This window comes from Myotis daubentonii, chromosome 13 (assembly GCF_963259705.1).
Source record: "Myotis daubentonii chromosome 13, mMyoDau2.1, whole genome shotgun sequence".
NCBI classification, from domain to species: Eukaryota; Metazoa; Chordata; class Mammalia; order Chiroptera; family Vespertilionidae; genus Myotis; species Myotis daubentonii.
Window position 1 is genome coordinate 42,261,539 of NC_081852.1, and position 23,428 is coordinate 42,284,966.

A 23,428-nucleotide genomic window follows, 5' to 3' on the forward strand; every position below is an offset into this window, starting at 1 on the left:
GTTGGAGAAAATAAATATGGGAAAGAGAATAAGCTTAGAAGAGAGAGGGGGGTCGGGAGGAGAGGGGAAGAGAGAGAAAGAGATCAGTTGCCTCCTGTACGTGCCCCAATTGGGGATCAAACCTGCAAACTTTTTGGTGTATGAGACAATGCTCCAACTGAGCCACCCCACCGGGGCTAGTTGGAAAATCTTAATGCACCATACTTCAGATAATTTGTTTGCAATGGATGCCTCTACTAGGAAGTCTTTCTGCTTGACATTTCAACATTTTTATTCTTCACTCAGTTACCTTAAGAGATAAAAAAGATAAATAACAAAGCATGTACTGGCTTTAATGAAAGATAGCAGATGTCTTAAAAGCACATAGTTTTTTCTTAGTTTACATGTTATAACAGAAAAGAACACAGGTGATTTAATAGTCCTTTATGAATAATGCTCTTATAAAATAAATTAAGCATCTAAATAAGTTTTTCTTATTTATAGCTCACCAGGACAAGATTATAGCTTCTCAAGTTTATCTAAAATAAAAGATAATATATATATCAACATTTTTGATGAAATGATTTTTGAAAAACATGAGGTAAAGTACAATTATAATTATGCTGAAATAATTCTAAGTTCTGACTGAATGAAGTCTAGTAACATATTTGTAAATTTGCTTTTAGATGCAATATTTATTTCTAACATTTTCTAAAAAGCATTTGGAGCAGCTTGGAATAAAATCAGACATATGACAAGACAGTTCAAAAATAACAGATCACAAACCATATATAGAAGGAAAAGGGATAAATATAACAAGAATTTGGGAGAAGTAGATTTCTGCAATTGAACATTACATTAAAATGTGAGCTTCCTGGTAGCCAAGATAGAAAGATAAGCTAAAAATGGGTTGTATATTTTCCACCGTCTGATCAAAGAAAATATACTCCTTCTATAAAAAATAGCAAATGATTCCTAAAACCCAGTTCTCTTCAATCTGACATTAAAAGTTATGAATGTCTTCCTCATAGATATAAGAAAGTTCCTAACACTGTGCCTAGTACCATAGCAAGCTCTAAAATAAATGTTAATTTCCTTCCTACTGAAGTTGACACTAAAAGTATAAAGATGCATATCCAATATACCTTCTCTCTTGGGGCTCTGATTAAATACTTTGATATAAATGTCTAGCAAATTATATGGCATCACTATTGAAGGAGCAATTAATCCTACATGGAGGGATTGGGGATTAGGCTCAGAGAAGTTGAAGCAGATCTTGATGCAATTCTTATCAAGATGCCAATGGCATATTTCACAGAACTAGAATTAATAGTCCAAAAATTTATATGGAACCACAAAAGACTCAGAATAGCTACAGCAATCTTGAGAAAGAAGAACAAAGTTGGTGGAATCATGCTACCTGATATCAAATTACACTACAAGGCCATAGTAATCAAAACAGCATGGTACTGGCATAAGAACAGACATACAGTATAGATCAATGGAACAGAATAGAGAGCACAGAAATAAACTCAAGCCTTTTTGATCAATTAATATATGACAGCCCAGCCAGTGTGGCTCATTGGTTGAACATTGACCTATGAACCAGGAGGTGATGGTTTGATTCCCAGTCAGGGCATATGCCTGGGTTTCGGGCTCAATCCCCAGTAGGGCATGTGCAGGATGCATCCAATCAATAATTCTCTCTCATCATTGATGTTTCTATCTCTCTCCCTCTCCCTTCATCTCTGAATTCAACTTCAAGTTTAAAAACAGTCCCCTAGATTAAAGAGCAAGTACATGAGGGAGTTGCAGCCTCCCATTCAGTATGAAGATGTTCACACCAATGCCAACCAGGATTGCTGCCTCCTGCAGGTCACCACCCTCAATTTTTTTATTTTCTTTAGTGAATTTTTTTTTAAGTTTGCTGCCCTGAGCATATCTACTATAATAAAAATATTGCATTAAAAATGTAAATAGCCATACATATGTCATAAACTCCACAACAGGTCATTATTTTGCTTTAATTTTTAAAGAATCAAAAAGTGAGAAGAAGATCTTTTCTATTTATCCTTTGTTTTATTTTTAAAAGAGAATAATTTTATACTTACAAGTTTTTGAATTATTCATCACATGATATAAAATATTATTTATTTTAACAGGATCACTGTTTCAGGAGCTGCAGTGGTCATTCATATGTAAGAAAGAATTGGCTTGGATCCATTGTCTTCCCTTTCTCTGCTCTTCTGCAACAATCTGAGGTAATAGAAAATGATAGTTTGCTGATTTTCTAAGTTTTTACCTCTCGCCAATAGAAACATTTACTGATGGGGGGTGGGGAGTGGGAATCACATTCTGTGATTGGCAGGTTGTTTGATCAGTTAAAGTGATCTTGTATTTGAGAGCCATTGGGATGTTGGAGTGTGTGAAAGTTTTAACTGTCTCTAGAACAGAAGACACAAATTTATTTCTTAAAGCTTTAAAGAGTGTATTGATAAAGACTGGGACAGCTAGCCTTAGGTCTTAAAGCAACATTTATATTTGCATGTAATAGTTTTATAGGACCAGATTCACAAATGTTCTGATCAGTGCTGCTGCTTTGTAAGCATGGGTTCCAGGAGCTTCAGCTCCTCAGCATTGTGTATCATTAATGGCGAGACTGATGCTTGGTAGGTGTGTCTGTTATATTCCCAGAGGGCCCTGCTGCTGGATTATGTAGCAAGAATATGCCTACCTGACCAGCAAAATATAAAAACTCCAGCCTAGACTCTGTTTGGAGCTCTGTTACTTACTTACAGAGCTATGTCATATATAGACAATTCAGAAATGATTTCTCTATCTTAGTGGAGTTCACTGTCTATAGAAGAAAACTCACATTTCAGTACAACCTGATACTGCTGTAGGGCTTTGGTAGGGGCATGAGATAGATACAATGAGACAGTAGGGAGCACCTTACTCTTTCTGGTTTGGAGCAGGAAGAAGGGGTTGTTCAGAGGGGTCGGGTGGATAGGAGGGGAATGAGGAGGAGAATGAAAGATCAGGGAAGTATTTACAGAGGAGATAACTTTTGAAGTGAGTCCTAAAAATGAGTTTGTCAAGCAAACAAGGGCATTTGACTCAAGCATTTCTATGTGTATTAATTATGTGTGATCCTATGCCACAGAAAATCTAACAGTGGCTGATGTAACGGGTCTATTTATTTCGCCCAAAAAGAAGTCTAGGTGTCAGAGCAGCAGCTCAAGAATCCAAGTTGCTTTTGTGTTTCTTTTCCACTGTCCTTATCATGTGGCTTGCATCCTTATCACTGCAGATCGTTCACTGCACCTCCAGCCTCATATTCATGATGCAGACAGGAGTCAGGGTGAAGCACGAAGTGGCAGTGCCCGTATTAGTAAAACAGACACTTCATCAGAAAATCCTGGCAGACTTCTTTATTTTGTTGATGCGACTTGACCACTTGTCATGTTGCCACCTAGAAACTGTTGGTAAGAAAGGAGAAGAGAATGGATGTTAGGGAGGAGAGTAGAAATGTCTGCATAATATGAGGGAGCATGCTGCAAATTTATGCTGCAGATAAAGAGCAACAGAGATTAAGTTATTGGGAGGAACATGGCTTCCTGCACTCATAAATCCCTGCAGGTGTTTCTCAGTCTCAGGTCAGACTCCAGGATAGACAGGTGGTTCAGAATGTGAGCGGCAAAGGTGGACAAACCTGAGCTGTATTCCTGGCTCTATTACTCATCAGTTGTGTTGTGATCTTACATAAGCGACGTAAATTCTTTGGGCCTCAGTTTCCTTATCTACAAAATAGAGAGAAGAGCTATATCTATCTCATTGAATGATGTCATCTATATAAAACACTTGGCACAGTGCCTTGCACATAGTCACTAACTATTAACTATGATTATTAGTTATTATGATTGTAAATTAGCTCCTCTACACACACACACACACACCCTCCTCCTGTGGACCTATAGGTTTTTTTCTCTTTCTAGACCCAATGAAAAATGTAACATTCTCTTTTAGCATTTTCTCTGAGCCTGAATTAGATTTTTTTATTTAGAGTTTTTAATACTCTGATACAGTAACTTCCTCATTTCATCCCTTTCTTACTCCTGCCCTCTTTGCATAGTACATACTAGACTGGGACCCAGAATGTCAAGGGTGTCCGTGAACAGATCGCCATGGAGAACTTGATCATCCTTGTACAAGTACATATTAGTAGAACCAGCACATACCCATGCAAGCCTGTTTCCTCCTCTGGAGAAGACTGAGCTGGGCTATAGTATATTTGACTGGTGTTTATTTTCATCGTGCAGAATCTATTATATTGATATATCCTTTCAGATTAATGGAACATTCCAAGTAAACATTCCACCAGTTTTGCTTGGGTATACTTGGAGTAAGACTTCTACATCTCCTAAAGAAGATCATAATGGGCAGAATTTAAAAGAATGTACCTTTTTAAATATTTTTGCTACCATTGAACCTCAAATATCATATGTCACCTGTAATCCAGAACTAGACAAGGTATGTTTTACTTTGAATTATTTTTATATATACTATCAAAGAAGTGTAAAGTATTTTGAAAACCAATAACAATAATTTCAAAGCTAGCAAAAAAACAAATATTGGTTCTTAATATTTCCCTGTGGGAACAATATGTATGGTACAATATTGAAATATTTTAAACTTGATTTTAGTTTTCAGATCAAGTAGATGTTTTGGAGAGAGCACACATTTTTGCAAAAAATTGTAAGGCAGTATTTCCCAACCGAAGAATCACAACAACTGTTTTTAATCATGATGGGATACAAATCTTAGTAACAAGATATATCAAGGCATTAAATCCACCTCAACAACTCCTGGATATATTTCTTCGTGATTCCAATGCAACACTTGTAAGTTATATTTATTTTAGTCGTTTTATTAAGATATAAATCACGTACCATATAATTAACCCATCTAAAGTGTTCAATTCAATGATTTTTAGTATCTTCCCAGAATTGTGCAACCATCTCCAGAGTAAATTTTAGGCATTTTTATCACTCCAAATTTATATTTTTAAACTTGTTTATTTTTTAATATTAATTTTTAGGATAAGTTTGTTACTAAAATTGTTTTGCCTTCAAAGACAGTTTCAGCCCAGCCATTATGGTTCAGTGGTTGAGCATCGACCTATGAACCAGGAGTCAATTCCTGGTCAGGGCACATGTCCGGGTTGCAGGCTCAATTCCCAGTGTGCAGTGTGTAGGAGGCAGCCAATTAATGATTCTCTCACATCATTGATGTTTCTCTCTCTCCCTCTCCCTTTCTTTCTGAAATCAATAAAAATGTACGTAAAAAAAGAACAACACAAAAACCCCATCTATGTTGCAATGTGTCCTCCTGAGCTCCAGATGGAAGACCTCTCTGCCCCCCTTTATTTCTGCCCACTTGGACTAGAGGGGCACTGTTGCTACACCACTTCACGTGACCATACTGGCTTCACAACTTTCCTATCAAACTTGGAAAAATGACACAAAACTTTCTTTGACTTCGAGGCAAAATAAAAAGTTATGTACGGAAAGGGATCGTGTTCTTCTAAGGATTGCTTCTCATTGTTTGTGAGAATGAAGAAAACTATATTATTCTATATAAACTGTGAACATAACACTTTCCACCCCACCCCCTTGTGACTTATGCCCATCTGTTTACCAGCTGACAAAAGAGAAATATATTCAACATTTAATTTTATATAAAATGAAGATTTATTCATTATAGATGTGAAAGAGGATATAGCTTCTTCCACTTTGAGAAAGGAAAATAAGAAGTCAGAAGTATAAGTCTCCCCTTTAAGAAAAAAGTAAGCTTTGATTAAAAGGCATGTATGAAAAATCACACCTTTTGTTTATTCTGGTTGGATTGAGTCAATTGGCTCTCCGCAGAATATTTATTTGACCAGTATAAAACTCCCTTAGCTGGACTCTGTAAGCTAAAATAAAATTTCTAATTTAGGTTGCCTTTTATTACACTCTGCTTTTCCATCCTGAGTTTCTTCCTACCGATGTTTCCTGACACCCAAAGTCCAAAGAGTGCTCTTAGATTTACTGCAAAGACAATATTTGTGTGTGCTTTTATTTATTTATTTTTGTTAATCCTTACTCAAGGATATTTTTTCCATGGATTTTTAGGAGGATGGGAGGGGTAGAGACAGAGAGAAACATCAATGTGAGAGAGACACATTGATTGGTTGCCTCTCTTGCATGTGCCCCTTCCAGGGCCGGGGATGGAGCCTGCAACCCAGGTATGTGCACTTGACTGGAATCAAACCAGAACCCTTCAGTCCTTGGGGCCAACGCTCTAACCAAAGAAAGAGCACTGCTAGGGCATTTGTGTATATTTTTTAAAATATGTAAATCCTAGCTCCTTTGCTTGTCACAGACTATGAAGGAGGTGATAATAGATCATAAATGGTGGCTATTGTAAATTAATGAAAATGTTAGTGAATTTTCTCTGTTAACTCGTTATTTATTTGTATCTTTTTCTCCTCTACAACTTTAAAAGCCTGAATCCTTGTCTCTCTAGTCCGGGTGGGGTGGGGGAATAATTAACAGTATAATTTCTGTTGCTTGAGAAAGCAGACTATACCAATATCTTCCTGCTACAGCAGTTCATAACAGCTTATATTAATTAAAATAATTCTGATTTTGAAACTGAAAGCAAATCAAACTTATGCTATTCTTCAGCATATTTTTTCAATTTTAACAGTTACATTCTAAATTATATATGTAATGTATCATGTTTAAAATTGTAAGAATGTATTACAGTGAAATGCAATGGTTAACAGGCACACTCTGGAGTCAGGCCAATTTGGGCTTATTCCTAGAGACCCAATATATAATGTTAGCTGTGTGACTCTGAGCAAGTTACCCTAGCCTCTTCTGTAAAACAAAAATAATAATAGTATTTATTTCATAAAATACACTAAATGTAATGATAATGCATAGAAAGCATTATGATGGGCATATAGTATGCACTCAGTAAATGTTATTTAATATTATTCTAGGACCTCATTGCTCATTTTGTATCTTTGATTCCTCTTATGCCTGACCTGGATGAAAATGATGGTTTTGATATATGGATGACATCAGAGGTAACAAATGACATTTTATAATTAAAATTTATAGTATTCCTTATTTATTTTTCTCTTAAAGAAACCTGTTTATTATAATGTAGTATTTTGCCTTATGAAATTTGAAATCATTTGATAATTTAATAAATAATTTTCAGTTCTAGTAACAACTTGTAGAAATAATTCTGAAAAACCAAAAATCTTACTCAGTGTTACAAGTGGTAGCTCATGAATATTTTGATTGAATTGAAATTTCTGGAGTACAATATTATGACAGTCTCCAGAGATAAATATGGCTTGTCACTATGGATCCTGATGTCTAGGGCAAATATCACTACTTCCCAGGTTTCCCAGTCTCCCCACATCTGAATGAAGAGCTTGTATAGCAGGGCTCTTTCTTAGCACCTGGATTAAAGTTCTCTTTAGATTGCTCGCCAACTAAAATACAAGCACTATGCAATTTTGGGGGTGTATTTATACTAAAATACTTGTTTATCTGAAATTCAACTTTAGAGTTGGGCTTTCTATTTTCCCCTCAAAATCTGGCAACCTTAGTTAGAGCACTTCTTCTATTCCATCTTACATAATATTTAGTTGCTTTTAGATTGACCCAACACCCATACTCTGTACATATACATCCCAAGTTAATCTCCTTGAATTAACAAGAAGACTTTATTCTTATTTATTTTTATATTTATCATTTATACACTGCTTTCAATTTCACAAGCATTCCATAAATATTTTAAGTGGAAAATATTAATACAATGGGAGCCTAAGAGAGAGGCACTTTCCATCTGGAACTGATAGTCCTAGAATGTACCTAGAATGTTTTAGGGCAGGGTTTCTCAAACTACGGCCCGCAGGCCACATGCGGCCCGCCGAAAACATTTGTGTTTTTACTTCAAAATAAGATATGTGCAGTGGGCATAGGAATTTGTTCATAGTTTTTTTTTTTAAACTATAGTCTGGCCCTCCAACGGTCTGAGGGACAGTGAACTGGCCCCCTGTTTAAAAAGTTTGAGGACCCCTGTTTTAGGTGCTAGATTTGAGCTGAATTTGATTTAGGGGCACAGGGTTAACTTCATAGGTAGGTTACTCTGTCTTTGGCTTAGTGATAACCAGGGAGACACAAGCATGTGGTCCTAGTGATTCAGTGATTCCAACCTGGTAGAACTCAAAGAGTTGTCATTAACTCGACCCTTCTGAGACTCTCTAAACTAATCAGAATATGTTCAGGGACATTATGGTCCTGAAGAACATTGAAAGAGAGCCTCTAATATAACTGAAAATAACTATTCAAGCAAATACTACCAAATGCTCCTTGCCCCTATGTTCCAAGTTAACATTCTCTCCTCCTAATGCCCTAGCAGTGGTCGGCAAACTGCGGCTCACGAGCCACATGCGGCTCTTTGACCCCTTGAGTGTGGCTCTTCCACAAAATACCGACTTCTGTGCATGGGCCACGAAATTTCACTCGCATTGTACGTGCGTGCCCGCACCTGGTATTTTGTGGAAGAGCCACACCCAAGGGGCCAAGAGCCGCATGTGGCTTGCGAGCCGCAGTTTGCCGACCAGGGCCCTAGTGTTTTATCAGGCAAATGGTGCCAGAGCTTTCAGCTTTGCAGTTGTCCTCGTATTAATTGCATTACTCAGCTTTCTCTCCCTCACCTTTTTGTTGTTGTTCTTGTTACTTTTGTTTTGCCTTAGCGCTGCATCAGTTTGGCTATTGGAAATAAGGAGGAGCATGCCATACTTCTCTGTAATTTCTTTTTGTATTTCGGAAAGATAGCTTTGGTCCTCCTGGGAACCTCAATTTTAGAAGTAAGTGCTGGAGTTAATATTTAAATAGTGTAAGTAAAAAGAATCAGTCAGCTATAAGCTGCAAGTTTAAAAGACTACAGCCTCAGGTTTCCATCTTTTCACAAGCTAATTAAGGAATTTTGTGGGCAAGCAATTATTTAGTTAAGAGGATAACATTGGTTCATCAAAAGTTCTACAGTGTAAAGCAGGGGTCCTCAAACTTTTTAAACAGGGGGCCAGTTCACTGTCCCTCAGACCATTGGAGGGCCGGACTACAGTTTTAAAAAAAACTATGCACAAATTCCTATGCACACTGCACATATCTTATTTTGAAGTAAAAAAACAAAACGGGAACAAATGCAATATTTGTATTTGCATGTGGCCCGCGGGGCCGTAGTTTGAGGACCCCTGGTATAAAGGATGACTTCATTTTGTTTTTCTTCTCTCATAATAGTACTACTTCATGGGGTTACTAGAAATATTAAATCACATAGTAAATATGGAGCACTGGGAGAGCACTTACTCATGGTGAGTGCTCAGTAGTGGTGGTGGTGGTGATGTAGCAATAGTTAACAGTAGTAGTTGTAGTGGTTGTTAACCACTATCACCACCATTGTCTTCTGATGTTTCTAATATTATATTTTAAGACCCTTAAGAAATACATCTCCCTATTCTCCATTGCTCAGTTTTTACTCGTACAAATGGGCCAGAAATTCATGTTCATATCTGAAATTTTTACAACTTAATTATATACTGCATTCATACCTCCAGAAAGCTGTCTTCATTCTAACTATTTCTACTTCAAGCTGAATATATTCATCAGTGTCAAAATTTCCAGTCTTGTTTTATGGTTGTTGGTTTTGTTTTGTTTTTTTCATGATCACATATTTCTCTATATTCCCTTGACAGCTTATTTCTGTGTCACGATTATGTAGCTAAAAGCCTATGGTTAATTTCCCCATATGTTCCTGTTGTTGCTCTAAGTGCCGCTAGATGGCAACAAACAAACAGTATTTCAACCAACGATTGCTTTTAGACCTGAGTCAATATCCTGGGTGGCACCCCTCAGCTCTGTGGTTGAGGTGAAGCCTCCTCTTCACTGTAAAGGAGACGCACACAGTCATAAAGAACAAGAGCTTTGAAGTCAGGGAAACAAGGCTATACAGTGCAGTAAGAGTATGGGTTTGGGGGGCTGGTCAGAGAGGGTTTTAAAACCCAGTAATGCCATTTACTAAGTGTGAGATCTCATCCTTTGCTACTTTCTGAGGTTCAGTTATCTCTTCCCAAAACAGGAATAATACCAGTACTGTTCCCCTAGACAAGCTCCTTAACCTCTGATTTTTTATCTGAAAAATAGTATAATAATCATCCCTACCTCACAGAATTTGGAGTGAATCAAAACAAGAAAATTAGTGTTAATGCTGAGTAGATTATTTGATGCACACAAATATTCAATAAATGGCAAATAGTCAATTATTATTACCTGAATTTTTTATTCTTTGCTAAGAAAGATTTTCACTTCAAAAGGTATGTGCAGAGAAATATCATAACATAATGACTTTTATTCTTCAAATGGTTTCCTGATCTTGTTCTCAAAATTAATTGAATGGCTTTTTTACTTCACTTGGCTTTTTCAGAGCCTTAAGCCAGTTTCTATTCCCTGACTCTGTTTGGTGCCCACCCCTAGTCTCCTAAGTATATTCTGCTCAAAGCAGGGCTGGTTCATATAGCACCATCGTGTGAATTAGACAACAGTGTCCCAACCCGCATATACTTTTGGACCAGCTGTTGGGAAATCGCTGTGAGGGAACTCCTGCAGGACCATACAGGGCAGCACTGGCTCAGAAGTCCTGTCATTTGCATCCTCATGCCAGCCTGGGCCTAAGGATTTTTGGAGCTCTGGCTTCTTTCCTTTCCAAAAAATTGTAAAGGCCCTGGAAAACGCTTTCAGAAATCAACAAGGTCACATGCTTACATAGTAATTTTCACATTAAAAAGTATGTTAATTACTCAACCAAATGACTTTACCTTCTTTTCCTCATACAGGGGCATGTAGCTTATGTATTAACTCATGAAACTGATGAATATTTGCTTTGGAATCCATTAACTGGTCAATGTCATAGGCAATTTGACCCATTTTGTCCTTTACAAAGTGTAGACTGTTTGTTTGATGATGGAAATGTAAGTAATGGGGAGAAATCTTACTTTGAGCTATCTCCTTGAGTCAAATCAGTGATCCTCCACCCTGGCTATCCATTGGAATCATGTGAAGAACTTTGAAAATATATAAAAGTTTAATTAGAATCCCTGGGTTGTGGGGCCAAGAAAATATTTTATCCCTAAAGCTCCCACCCTATAATTCTGTAGTGCCTCCACTGTTGAGAACCAGTGAGCAGTCTAATGCTCATGTAAGCCTGGCATGTCTTTAACTTCTACCTCAGAACCTCCCTTGGCTTCTGCCACTTCATTGGGTAGCAGGACTGTAAAATTTTGCTTCACCTAACCAGCCATGGGCTTTGGGCTCCCAGGGGTCTGTGCTGATTTTATGTTAATGTTTTAATAGGTCTGGTTTAATATTCAACAAAATAGTACACCAATGGCTGTATATTTTGACTATTCAAAGGAAAGTTTCTGGAAACAGCTGCTTCCAAAAAATTTGCAAGGGACACAAGTACAAAGCATACAGGTAAACATATTTTTCCAGGTGTGCCAGTATCAAAGTTACCCTTGGTTCTAATCTTTAGTAGTTGTGACAGCTCTTGTTATGTTTATATAGCTGATTGTTTATTGACTCATTTGGCAGTATTAATAAAATCTAGTTTTCCCTGCCATCCATCTTGAAAAAATGGGGAAGGAAAGTGGCAGACTCACTGTCTGAGTCTTGGAGGCAGACCAAAGCACAGACCTAAGTTCAGGAACTGACTCAATCACCGGATGGGTCAGTCAGTACACCTGTGACATATCCAGTATCCCTTTATACTCACTATCCCAAAGTCCATCTCTACAGCTGTTTGAGGGTTGAGGGTCATGGTATGGCAGGCTGCAGGCAAGTGAAAAATCCAAAAACTACGAGTTATGAGCCCAGGGGGAGAGAGGGAGATGAGATAAAGAGCAATAGGCAGAAGACATTTTATAGAAGCAGAAACTTGAATGCTCTACCTTGCCCATAACCAGGGAAATACAATTTAAAACATGCATAAATGTGACAAAAATATTTTTAAGTGTGACCATACCAAGTGCTGGCAAAGAGGCAGAGAAGTGGTGCGAGCATACATTACCCCAAGCAGTTTAGAAAGCATTGTGATATCTGTAAAGGTGAAGATGCTCAACCCTTGATTGCTCCAATTCAACTTCTAAGTATATACCCGATAGGAACTTACCAGGGAGACAAGCACAACAGTGTTCATTACAGAATTGCGTGAAATAGAAAAAAAAGGAAACAATTCCTCAACTAGAAAATCACTATATGAGTTGTGAAGTATTCATACTATGAAAACTTCTGTGCAGCAGGAAAAGAATGTATGAACCAATTTACAATAGTTCCCAACTTGACTGTACATTCATTGCATCAGGATCTCCGAGGGAGGGTAGAACCCGCACATCAGTATTCTATAAAGCTCCCAGGTGATTCCAGTGTGCAACCAGAACCACTGACTCAGAGCCATGTACATCATGAATGAATATTAAAGATGTAATATGAAGCAAAATATAGAAGATACAATACAAAGCCATTTACCTGAAGTTTGAAAATAGTATGTTATTTATGTGTGTGTGTGTGTGTGTGTGTGTGTGTGTGTATATATATATATATATATATATATAGAGAGAGAGAGAGAGAGAGAGAGAGAGAGAGAGATGTAGTAGTAGTAGTATAAAAGCATTTATAAGAAAGATAAATACCAAATTTAATTTAAAGGTTCCTTTTGGGGAAATAAAAAAGGAATTAAATCAGAGAGAGGTACACAGAGTACTTCCTTCAAGTTTAGCTGTACTGCTTTACTTCTTTTTGAAAAATCTAAATCAAACATGAGGGAATGCAAAAGATTATATAAAACTAGGTTGTAGGTATGTTGTGTGGATGTAGATTACATTAGTCCTTGTGCTTGTCTGTATTTGAGACAGTTTACAATACCAGAAAGAATTCATGGTTGTTTGGGGGAAAAGATCAAATAGTACCAAAGCATACAAAGTGATGAGTTTCACCCGACCTAGTTTGGCCCAGTGGATAAAACTTGGCCTGTGCACCGAAGGGTTCTGGGTTCAATTCCAGTCAAGGGCACGTACCTTGGTTGTAGGCTCCTCCCTGTCTTAGACCCTAGGCCAGTGATGGTGAACCTATGACACGCGTGTCAGAGGTGACACGTGAACTCATTTTTTTGGTTGATTTTTCTTTGTTAAATGGCATTTAAATATATAAAATAAATATCAAAAATATAAATCTTTGTTTTACTATGGTTGCAAATATCAAAATATTTCTATATGTGACACTGCACCAGAGTTAAGTTAGGGTTTTTCAAAATGCTGACACGCCGAGCTCAAAAGGTTCGCCATCACTGCCCTAGGCCCTGGTGTTTCTCTCATATCAGTATTTCTCTCTGTCTTTCCCTCTCTCTTCCACTCTCTCTAAAAATCAATGGAAAAATATTCTCGAGTGAAGATTAAAAAACAAATAAAAAAAAGAGAGACGAATTTCTCTCCCCTTCCACATCTTTTTCCCATTGTGCATCCTTCTAAACATTCTCCATGCAGCTACAAGCATATATTTATATGCTTTATATATGTATATATGTATAAATACACATATATTTATATATTTCCTGTTTATAAAGTTATTTTAAAGAGGGGAAATGTGCTTATCTCTCTTGAGAAAACCACATTTACAGCGTCCACAGGCCATATCTTGCTTTTCCCATTGCAATGCCGTGAGTGAGGCATTATTGTCTTCTAGGAGAGAATGATATATTTAGAGATGAGGTTTTTTTGTTTTGTTTACTATTTATCATTCCATTATTCATTCAGGTAATATTTGTTGAATGCCTGCTATGAACCAGCGCTATGTTAGGTATGGCTACCACAGGGAGAAATGTCTCTTGGGACTCGTATTCTAGAGAAAGAAACAGCAGGAAACGAGCACTTTCGGTGCAGAGTGATAAGTGCTATCACAGAAACGAATGTGCATTGGAAGGCATATAGCAGGGCGCCTGATGGGAAGGAGAGGTGCAGGGGCTTCCTGGTGGGAGGGGGGAGTGATGATCAGCACAGTGAGGAAGGGGGAGCAGGAGCTGGCCTAGAACCATCAGGGAAGAGAATGGTCCCCGCAGAGAGCAGGAACAGCAGGCATGAAGAGGTGCAGTAGCTAGGCGCTGTCAGTCAGGGAGCTGAAAGGCCAGCTTGGCTGCTGCCAGGGAGCGAGCAGAGAGGAGCTCAGGGGTGAGCGGAGTCCTGGTAGGGATTTGGGCCTTTATCCTCAGGGCAATCAGAAACTAACATTACCAAGGCAAGGGCTGCCATAATCAAAGTTGTGTTTTTAAAAGCCACTCTGCCTCAGGGAGGAATCTAAACCTTTTGCCAAGTTGAATCGATAAATGTAAAACTCATAGTTGCCTAAATCTCTACTGATTTCTTGCCCTTGATCTTCTGCCTTCCCACACACACATCACAACACTCCTATCTATAGTGCACACTATGTTTATTATCCCAATAGAGAACACAAATGTGAGTGTGCATAATGAGAATGTGGGGGTTGAGAGATGAGTTAACAAGAAAGTCTTGATGTTTTAAAGGATATGAATTCACTGAAAGAAAGGGGTCTTTGCCAGAAAAAGAAAGTGGATTAACACCCATAAATCTGTCAAGTCAATGTAGCCCAGGCCTCTTTCTCAGGCCTGAAGGGGACCTAACTAATCCATAAATTGCCTGGATTGGGGGTTGGGAAAGAGGGAGGAGGGGTTGGGGAGAGGGACATGGGTTGGAGGGGCAGACAGTGGTTGGTGACAGCAATCAGGGAATTCAGGCCCCTGTCCTGTCTGGAATAGTTGGTGGCCCCTGCAAGGTGATGCTGGATTTCTTACTTTCTCCAGTCTCTCCCATCTCCTGCCATGTTCCTCCCCTATTTCCTCATGTAGTGGTTCTCCAACCATGGCAGGCATCAGAACCACCTGGAGGGCTTGTTGAAACACGAATTGCTGGGCCTTATCCTCAGAGTTTGTCATTCAGTGGGTCTGAGGTGGGGGCAGAGAATCGGAATCTCTAATTCAGATCATCACCTGACAGACTGAGCCTTCTCAGATTACTCCTGAAATTTTCTAGGACCTAGAGGCCTAACAAGTGTTGCCCCCTTTTTAAATGACAACCTTCATTCCACTCATGAGGGAGAAACATCTGTTCCTGTCTCTCCATCTGCCTCCATGTCTCAGCTCAGAAATACCCAAAGTAAAAACTGAATTCAGCACTTTCCTCTAATCCATGTGAGCCCTGCAGGGAGGGGAGAGCTGGGTTTAGGGTGGGGGTGGGGTACACTTGAGAAATCCTGCCCTCCTCCCTGCAAATCCTACTGGCGGGGGAAACATGATGGAGCATTGCTCTCTGCTATAGGTGGGGTGCCTGAGGAAAGGTTTGGAAACAGGAGATTGAAATGGACTGTGTATCTGTGTGTGTGTGTGTGTGTGTGTGTGTGTGTGTGTGTGTGTGTGTGTGCGCGCGCACAAACCTGGCTCTTGCCAGGTGAAAGAAGCAAATACACAAAGAATAAAGATGATAAACCATGTTAAAGGACTGATAACAATAATATCTGATATTTATTGAGCAATGTGTGCCAGGTTTTACATGTATTACTTTATTTTAAAATTGTCACAAACCCCCAGAGAAGTAGGAACTATTATTGTCCCTCTTTTAAAGAAGGGGGTCCTTATATGAGGTGACAAGAGAAGATTTGACTTTGGGTGGTGGCCACACAGTATTATATACAGATTTTGTAACATAGAAATCCACACATGAAATCTATATGTTTATATTGACCATATCACCCCAATCAATTTAATAAATAAATAATAAATTTTAAAGTGATTTTAAATAAAATTTTAAAAAAGACATGGTGACTGAAACTCAGACAGCTTAATTAACCTCACCAAGGTCACAGTTAATAATTGGAAGATACCTGTGCAGCTGCCAAAGATTATCAGTAATAATCATGCCAAATGCTTGTTGGAATAAATGGGGGCAGCAGATTTGTCTTACCCATGAAAAACCTATTTTGTGACTCCATCTCCCCTCCTATGCTCTGGTGAAGTAGTTACAAAATCAAAGAAAACACTGTGATCTATGTTACCTTTGTGCCTCTGTGATTCTGGCTTTTCACCACATGAGAGAGGTTTGGGTTCCCTGTCATTATAGGTAGCACTACAGATGTGACTGTGATGGGAAATTGGTCTCCCTAGAATCTTCTCTAACTTTCAGTTGTCTTTATTTCAGCCTGAAGAAATCATTTATTCTGATACTAATAAAAGCATGGTAGATGATCTAAAGAACAGGTATGATCTGTAAAATTACATTAAGATTATCAGGTTTTCTCCCAAATATCTCATTCAGCCACCTTTTTAAAAAAATTTTATTAGAGTTTATTTGAGCTAAACTAACAACATATGTTGAGTAGTAAGACCTTAAATACTCCCTCAGCCACCTTTTTAAAAATATATATATTTTTATTGATTTCAGAGAGGACGGGAAAGGGAGAGGGAGAAAGTGATAGAAACACCAATGATGAGATGTTTGGCTGCCTCCTGCATGCCTCCCACTGGGGACCAAGCCTGCAAACCAGCATGTCCCTTGATCAGCAATCGAACTGTGACTTCCTGTTTCATAGGTTGTTGCTCAACCACTGAGCCACACCATCCGGGCTCATTTAGCCACCTTATAGTCTTCTTGTTACTGGTCCATAGATCAAATGCTGAACACTTCAAAAAGCCAAAACTCAAATTGTCAGTGTTTGGAGTAAAGAAAGGTTTATTGATTGAGAAGGTGCCAACCGAGAAGATGGGAGCCCTACTAGTTTCTCAAATCCATTTTAAGAAAGTACAGAGTTCAGGCTTCTTTTAGGTCAAAGGAAGTGGAAATGGGAGGGGCAAGAGGTGGTTGACAACCAACTGCAGACATCTGGGTACCAGCAGGAGTCTGAGGAAGACTAAAAAATGTCTAAATCTCTTTGTTCCCAGACTATTGACCCCAGCTGATTAATCCGGTCTTGAGGCTCCTGCAAATGTTTAATAAACAATCATTATTTTTGTACACATTTCCCCTATCTCTACTGGAGAGGCACCTCTGGCAAGGGGCTGTTTTTGTAAAAACTCAAGCTGCAAGCAGAATTCCTCTCATGATTAGCATGTCTATATGCAAGAACACAGCAGGCTTGAACAAGATGGAGTCAGAGAAGTTGAGCATTTCACTCCGTTACACTCTAAACCAGTCTCTCCAAATACCTATTAGATTTAGCCACAGAAGCATGAAATGGAGATTGTAATAATTATTTCCATTGAGTCAACTCCTCTGCCATCCCAGATGCTCCTTGAAATGACAGGCAAAGTTAAAAATGGTTGCCTCTGATAAATATTGTAGGCTACTGTTGGGAAGTTCTCAACACAGGCACTTGTTGAGCCTGTAGTAGTAATGCTCTAGCTCAGCAGTTCTCAGCCTGTGGGTCGCAACCCCTTTGGTGGTCGAACAACCCTTTCACAGGGGTCGCCTAAGACCATCCTGCATATCAGATATTTACATTATGATTCATAACAGTAGCAACATTACAGTTATGAAGTAGCAACGAAAATAATTTTATGGTTGGATCACATCATGAGGAACTGTATTTAAAGGGCCAGAAGGTTGAAAACCACTGCCTAGCTAATACTTCTTGAAAGGACATGACGGTACCTGGCCCACAACTTGGTAAAAATATCCAAAGTGGGTGGTAGAAACATCAGTATCGTCTCTCCTAGACTCTTGCCCTTCCCCAAACACACACACACACACCCTAAGTTGTTGTTCAGTCAAGCCCAGAGGGCCACAATCTTTGCAGCAGGCCTTTCCTACTCCAGCTGTGTCAGAAGCTTCTAGATTTGACTGTCTCCAGTGACTCATGCTGACATAGCAGGCTGGCATGTTAGCCACTGCCAACTAATCAAAGCAGAGCATGACACAAACCATTTTGACACTCTCTTCTTTTACTACCACATAATGCCCACCGCATATCCCCCCCCCTTCTTTTCTAATTCTTTTTTCTTTTCTTTTCTAATTATTAACAAAAAAAGGAAGAAATGCAATTGGGAAATGGTTTCCAACGCCTGGTTTTCACCAGAATTGCTTCCTGAACTATTTAAATATACAGGTGTCAGGGTCCCAGACCAGACCTATTGAATCCATATCTGGAAGTGAAACATTTTGATAAAGTTCTACAGGTGATTCTGATGCCTAGCCACTAATGAGTTAGTAAACTCCAAACTACTTAGTTACACTGAAGACTCAGCCAAGGGGGACTCCCAGCAGCTTCTTCTGTAGCATACACTGGTTCTGCACAGAGGACAGGCTTCCCAGGAGGGCCCCATCAATCAGCCCACACTGTACCCCACCTCTCTCCCTTCCTGGAACAGTTCATCACCAGGCATTGTTTTGGGGGCGGGGTATACAGGCAAAAATCCCCACCCTTATGCAGTGTACATTGTTTTGGGGAAACTGATCATCATACTTACCAATCCAGTGACTCATTTCCTCCCAACCCTGCTTACTCAATTAACTGATCTAATAAACATACCTCTGCTAACATTGACCCAGACCAGATATCTGAATTTTTATAAAGGCAGTCTCTTGGAAACCCAATGTCTTATGTCAAAGGAGGGTCTTGGAGAATAAGAATGTCAATCCACTAATCAGTCAAATCATACCTGGTAGGTAGCAGCCTACACATAGGTAACTGGAAAAGAGATGTGCTTTTGACATCTTATTGCTGGATAACCTGGGAAGCTTCTTGCCTTCCCAAGCCAAGCAAGAGCCTGCTTCTTCCAGACTTGATTAATGTGAATGATGCAGATATTCCTAGCCATAGAGGTCTGGTTTCCTCCTAAATAAAAAAAAAATGTACCATCCTCATGCTTGAGTAAAAGTTTAAAGTGACAAAACTCTTCTCACATTTGTCATAAATATAATCATTGTAGGATTGAAAGGACTCTAAAATGTAAAATTATGGAATGGCGACCTAAGCAGCCAACACGTTGGAATCGACAATGTACTTCTATTTTGCGACACATTCTTCCTAAGTTAGAACTTGGCACTGAAAGATATGTTTCCTCTGAAGAAGAGAGTGAATTTGAAAGACTATTACAATTTTATTGGGTGTGTATATGATGTAATACACTAATGTCATTTGTTTTATTTATGTTGTTAATTGCCAGGTAATAGTAATCTTAAATATCTCTAAAATGCCTATCTTGATCCTAGATGATAGATGCTATGTCATTAAAATGCATTTATTTATAGACCAAGAAATGTAAAATATAGTGAACAGCTCTTACTATGGCCACATTGCATGACGTTTCCTTGAATCAGTCTTATGTTGTATGATATGTAAACCACAAACTTTGGAAAGAGATGCCCAAAAGAAAACCACCTGCAACTGAGAAACTAAAAAATGGTCTCTAGATGGTAATAATAGAATGGATTTCCTGTCCTTGGTTCTGGGCAAGAGGACTCCAGGCAAGCTTTAATATCTTCTATATTCAAATTACTCTCAAATTTATACACACATCCTCAGCTTCTCTCCTGACTTCTCTTATATATTTGCCAACACATTTGACATCATCCTAGATGATAAAAAGCCATCTAAAACTCATCAAGTCCATAACCAAGCATGGTGGGCACTTGATATATTATTAGAATGCTCCCTTTTCTTCCCCTACCCCTAGTTCTGGGAATCCTCTTACCTCCGCCTCCCTATGAACTGGTCCAGTGGGTTTTCAAAATGCCCAGCCTCCCAAGAGTGAGATTTCTACCCCCTGCCATCTCGTAGAATATGGCTCCTCTGAGAGAAGAAAGGAAGGAATCCATTGGGATTTGAGTACTTAGGTTGCCAGGGAAGGATCTGCAGTCACTATTCAAGAATAGGGAAGAAGTTGTTTTGTTTTGCTTAAACAAAAAAAAAAGAGTAAACTGATAAGCAAAATATAGTTAAATATATGGCAGGGTTTAAAACATGGAGTTCCTCTGTAAAATTATCTGACTACTTAATAATACACAATCATAAACCTGCACTAAATCCTGTAGCTAGGGTTCAAATCCTGTCTCAACCACTCACTAGCTTTGACCAAGTTATCTAACTTCTCTACATTTTCTACCCCATTGGGCAAGATAGACAGGGATAAAAATAATTATCTGATTTGTGGTTGCAAAGGTGAGGATAAAGTGAGGTAATATTTATCCTAGCATCCAGCAAATGTTTGTATATGTTAACCATTATTTGTATTCTATGTGCCCAGGCATTGTGCTAGGTACTGGGGTTGTACATTCACAGAGACTATGGGCTAGGGACTGACCAGAAAACATGTACGTAATTGCAACATATTTTATTATGTAAGCTAAGGAAGGACAGTGTACTATGCAAGCATATAGAAAGAGCATGTGAACAGATTGAAGGAGCAGGGAAAGCCCCCTGACATAAACAATCTCTGAGGCCTGAAGGAGGTTTATGATTTGTCTTAGATAATTTTACATAGGTCTGTGTTCCATTACCCTTTAATGCTGTCGCACAGTTACCAGTTAATAAATATAAATGGAATCAGTGTTAGATTAATTCTTCCAAAATGCTCACTTAAATCCCTCATTTGTAAGACCAAGTGATTTCCTTGTTGGCAGTTTGCTATTCTAGAAAGAGGGCAAGTATGTGGAATGCTAAGGGTGCAGGCTCTGGCCGCAGACATCCTGGCTTTGGTCCTCTCTGTAAAGTAGGGATTACAATAGAACCTACCATATAGGGTTGTTTGAGGATTAAATATGTATATGAAGCATTTAGCACTGTACCTGGAAATTAGTAAGCAACCACAAAATTACTATTATTTTATGACCCCAGTTTCTTTGAGGCTTCTGTAATCTTTTTGCATAAAATCACTTAACATGATTGTAATGTGGGTTTACATGTTGTTGTCTTTTGGTCCAGATTGCAGGATTTCCTATCCAGATGCCGTACACTAATGTACAGACAGTGATTGATGCCATGTGTCAAACTGGAATCCACTCCTCGGAATTTCCCCAGACAGAATTTGCTCTCGCCGTATACATTCACCCATACCCAAACAACATATTATCTGTGTGGGTCTATTTGGCTTCTTTAACTCGGCGACAGTGAAAAGGAAGAAGGGAAAGGGAAAAGTTGTACCCTGGGCTCTCAGACCAGAAGCAGCCAGAACTTTTCTGGTACTTTGGGATTTTGCTACCTCTCCTCCAGTCCAGCCAAGTGTGTACCCACTTTTTGGTTCACTTGAAGATCTGGGCCCCATGGAAACTCACTCCCTGAGTCCTTGAAGATGAGTCTAGATGACCTCTTCACCAGACACCTCTTCAAAGAAGACCCTGTCGGAAGTTTGGTGGCCTTGGATTTTATCCTAGGAAAGAAGCAATTCTGGCCTCTTTCTGTAAAGTCCGTGTTTCTCAAATTGTGGGCCTCATATTACCTCCATCAAAATCATCTGGAGAGCCCTGTTGAAAATGCAAATTCCCAAACCCCACTCAAGGCCTACTGAGTCAGAGCTTCTGGGAGTGGAGCTCTAGAATCTACAGTATTTTAAACAACCTCCCCAGGTAATTCTGATGACCTGTTAAGGGTGGCCTGCCTTACAGAATGTTATAATAATGAAAGTGAGGCTGGTGTGTTTGATGCTGGATCTGATGCAATTCCAAGTAGAAGTTATTCAAGTAGAAACCCCAAGGTCATTGTCTCTCATAAAGAATGATTTCACTGGTGAAGAAAAATAGGAAAACCTGCTATGTTGGGTTGAGGGCTGACGTCAGCTTCTGGGGGCTTCTCAACTTGGGATGCTACTGACGTGAAGTCCTTTCAGCTCCGTATATGTGTAAGGGATTCCCAGGAAACTAATGTGCTTTCCTGATTCTGTGAAAAAGGGAGAAAGTGGTTGTACCAAATCTCAGGGCTGCTTTTTCCTCAGTGAACAGCTCCCCATTATGCATCTGGCACTTTTCCTGCTGCTTTCTTTTCCCAAGGGGTGGCCCCAAGGAGCCCATGGAGATCCTAGGAGCCCCTGGAGAAAGAGTGGTAGGAAGCACTGTACTTTCTGGTAGTTTTTTATTCTGTGTTTCATTGAGAAAGGGTATTTATACAGACTACTTAAATGTTCTATAACAACTTGTTTAAAAATATCAAAGGATACAGATTTTCAAAGTTTGAGGAGAATAGTTTTACATGAGGGTAGGGTAAGAGAAAGAAAATTCACCTCTTGAATTGCAGGAGCACTGGAGCTTCTTGGGACACTCCCACAAGCAGAGAGCAGGGACCCCCAAACTCATCCTCAGGGATCCTTCAATTTATATCCTCTTCATAATACACCTGCATAGGCTGGTGCTAGAAAAGACCTTGTTTATTGGCAGAGATATTAGTCTTAGACCAAACTTGAGATTGATAAAAAAAAAAAAAAAATGGAGGGGTATGGGTGAAAGAATGCCTTATTCTCCAATGTTAAAACCTAACTATGCACAAGAAAACTGATTAAAATTTTTGTTTTTATTTGGACAGTGTTTAAATTGTATATGAAGTTTTGTTATTAACAAGTCTCTCACTTTGATTGGGTAGCACAAGATGGTATCTGTGGAAAGACGAGGTTCCCAAAGAAATGCTGCATTCATGCAGTTCATTTCCGTGGCACTTAGAATGTTATATAGCTATTTTATTAGTTGCTTATGGTTTTAGAATTGATAGGCCACTTAAGAGTAAGGTAGAAAGTGTTCATAGACAAGCACAGAAGCCTTTTTCTGTGTTATATGCATTTTTAACCTGTGTACTGTACGTTTCTTAACTAAATTTTTTCCTGAAAATTGTGTAATTGCAACGAATCATTTTTCATTTAAAAAATAAATTTTAAATGTAACATATAATTTTAAAGTTCTTTAAATCATTCCACAAATAATTGTAGAGCATTTTTATGTACCAGACACTCCAGAATGTAGTTGTGTATTATCATATCATGTATTATGTACTGTATATAATTGTGCTATACTTTTATACAACTGACAGTGCAGTAGGTTTGTTTACTCAAACATGTGAATAATGAGTTGCTCTAGGAAGTTGTAACAGCTATGACATCACTAGATGATAGGAATTTTTCAGCTCCATTATAATCTTATGGGACCACTGTAATATATGTGGTCCATCATTGACTGAAATGCCATTATGCAGCACGTGACTGTATATGTATAAAGAGATTTTTATTATAAAGAACTGGCTACGAGATTATGGAAGCTAAGAAGTCCCAAGATCTTTAGTTGACAACC

At 38.8% G+C, this 23,428-nt stretch overlaps 1 protein-coding gene across 2 annotated transcripts; it reads left to right on the forward strand.

Annotated features, from left to right (window-relative positions):
- Positions 1 to 559: 559 nt before the first annotated feature.
- LOC132214550 (protein CC2D2B-like) lies at positions 560 to 22,957 on the forward strand. Of its 2 annotated transcripts, XM_059661918.1 has the most exons (10): positions 560 to 580; positions 2,142 to 2,240; positions 4,683 to 4,880; positions 7,028 to 7,114; positions 8,801 to 8,914; positions 10,940 to 11,074; positions 11,457 to 11,579; positions 16,364 to 16,422; positions 19,090 to 19,267; positions 21,084 to 22,957. In XM_059661918.1, the coding sequence occupies exons 1-10, from the start codon at positions 560 to 562 to the stop codon at positions 21,270 to 21,272; spliced, it is 1,203 nt and encodes a 400-aa protein (XP_059517901.1). In that variant the 3' UTR covers positions 21,273 to 22,957. The 2 variants fall into 2 exon arrangements, with proteins under 2 accessions (XP_059517901.1, XP_059517903.1); XM_059661920.1 differs by lacking the exons at positions 16,364 to 16,422; positions 19,090 to 19,267.
- The last annotated feature ends 471 nt before the right edge of the window (positions 22,958 to 23,428 follow it).

Excerpts from the sequence above, each read along its gene's own strand:
- LOC132214550 (XM_059661918.1), top strand. The coding sequence starts at position 560 with ATGATTTTTGAAAAACATGAG. Across the intron at positions 581-2,141 it reads TGATTTTTGAAAAACATGAG|GATCACTGTTTCAGGAGCTG; the intron begins GTAAAGTACAAT and ends TTATTTTAACAG. Across the intron at positions 19,268-21,083 it reads GACTATTACAATTTTATTGG|ATTGCAGGATTTCCTATCCA; the intron begins GTGTGTATATGA and ends CTTTTGGTCCAG.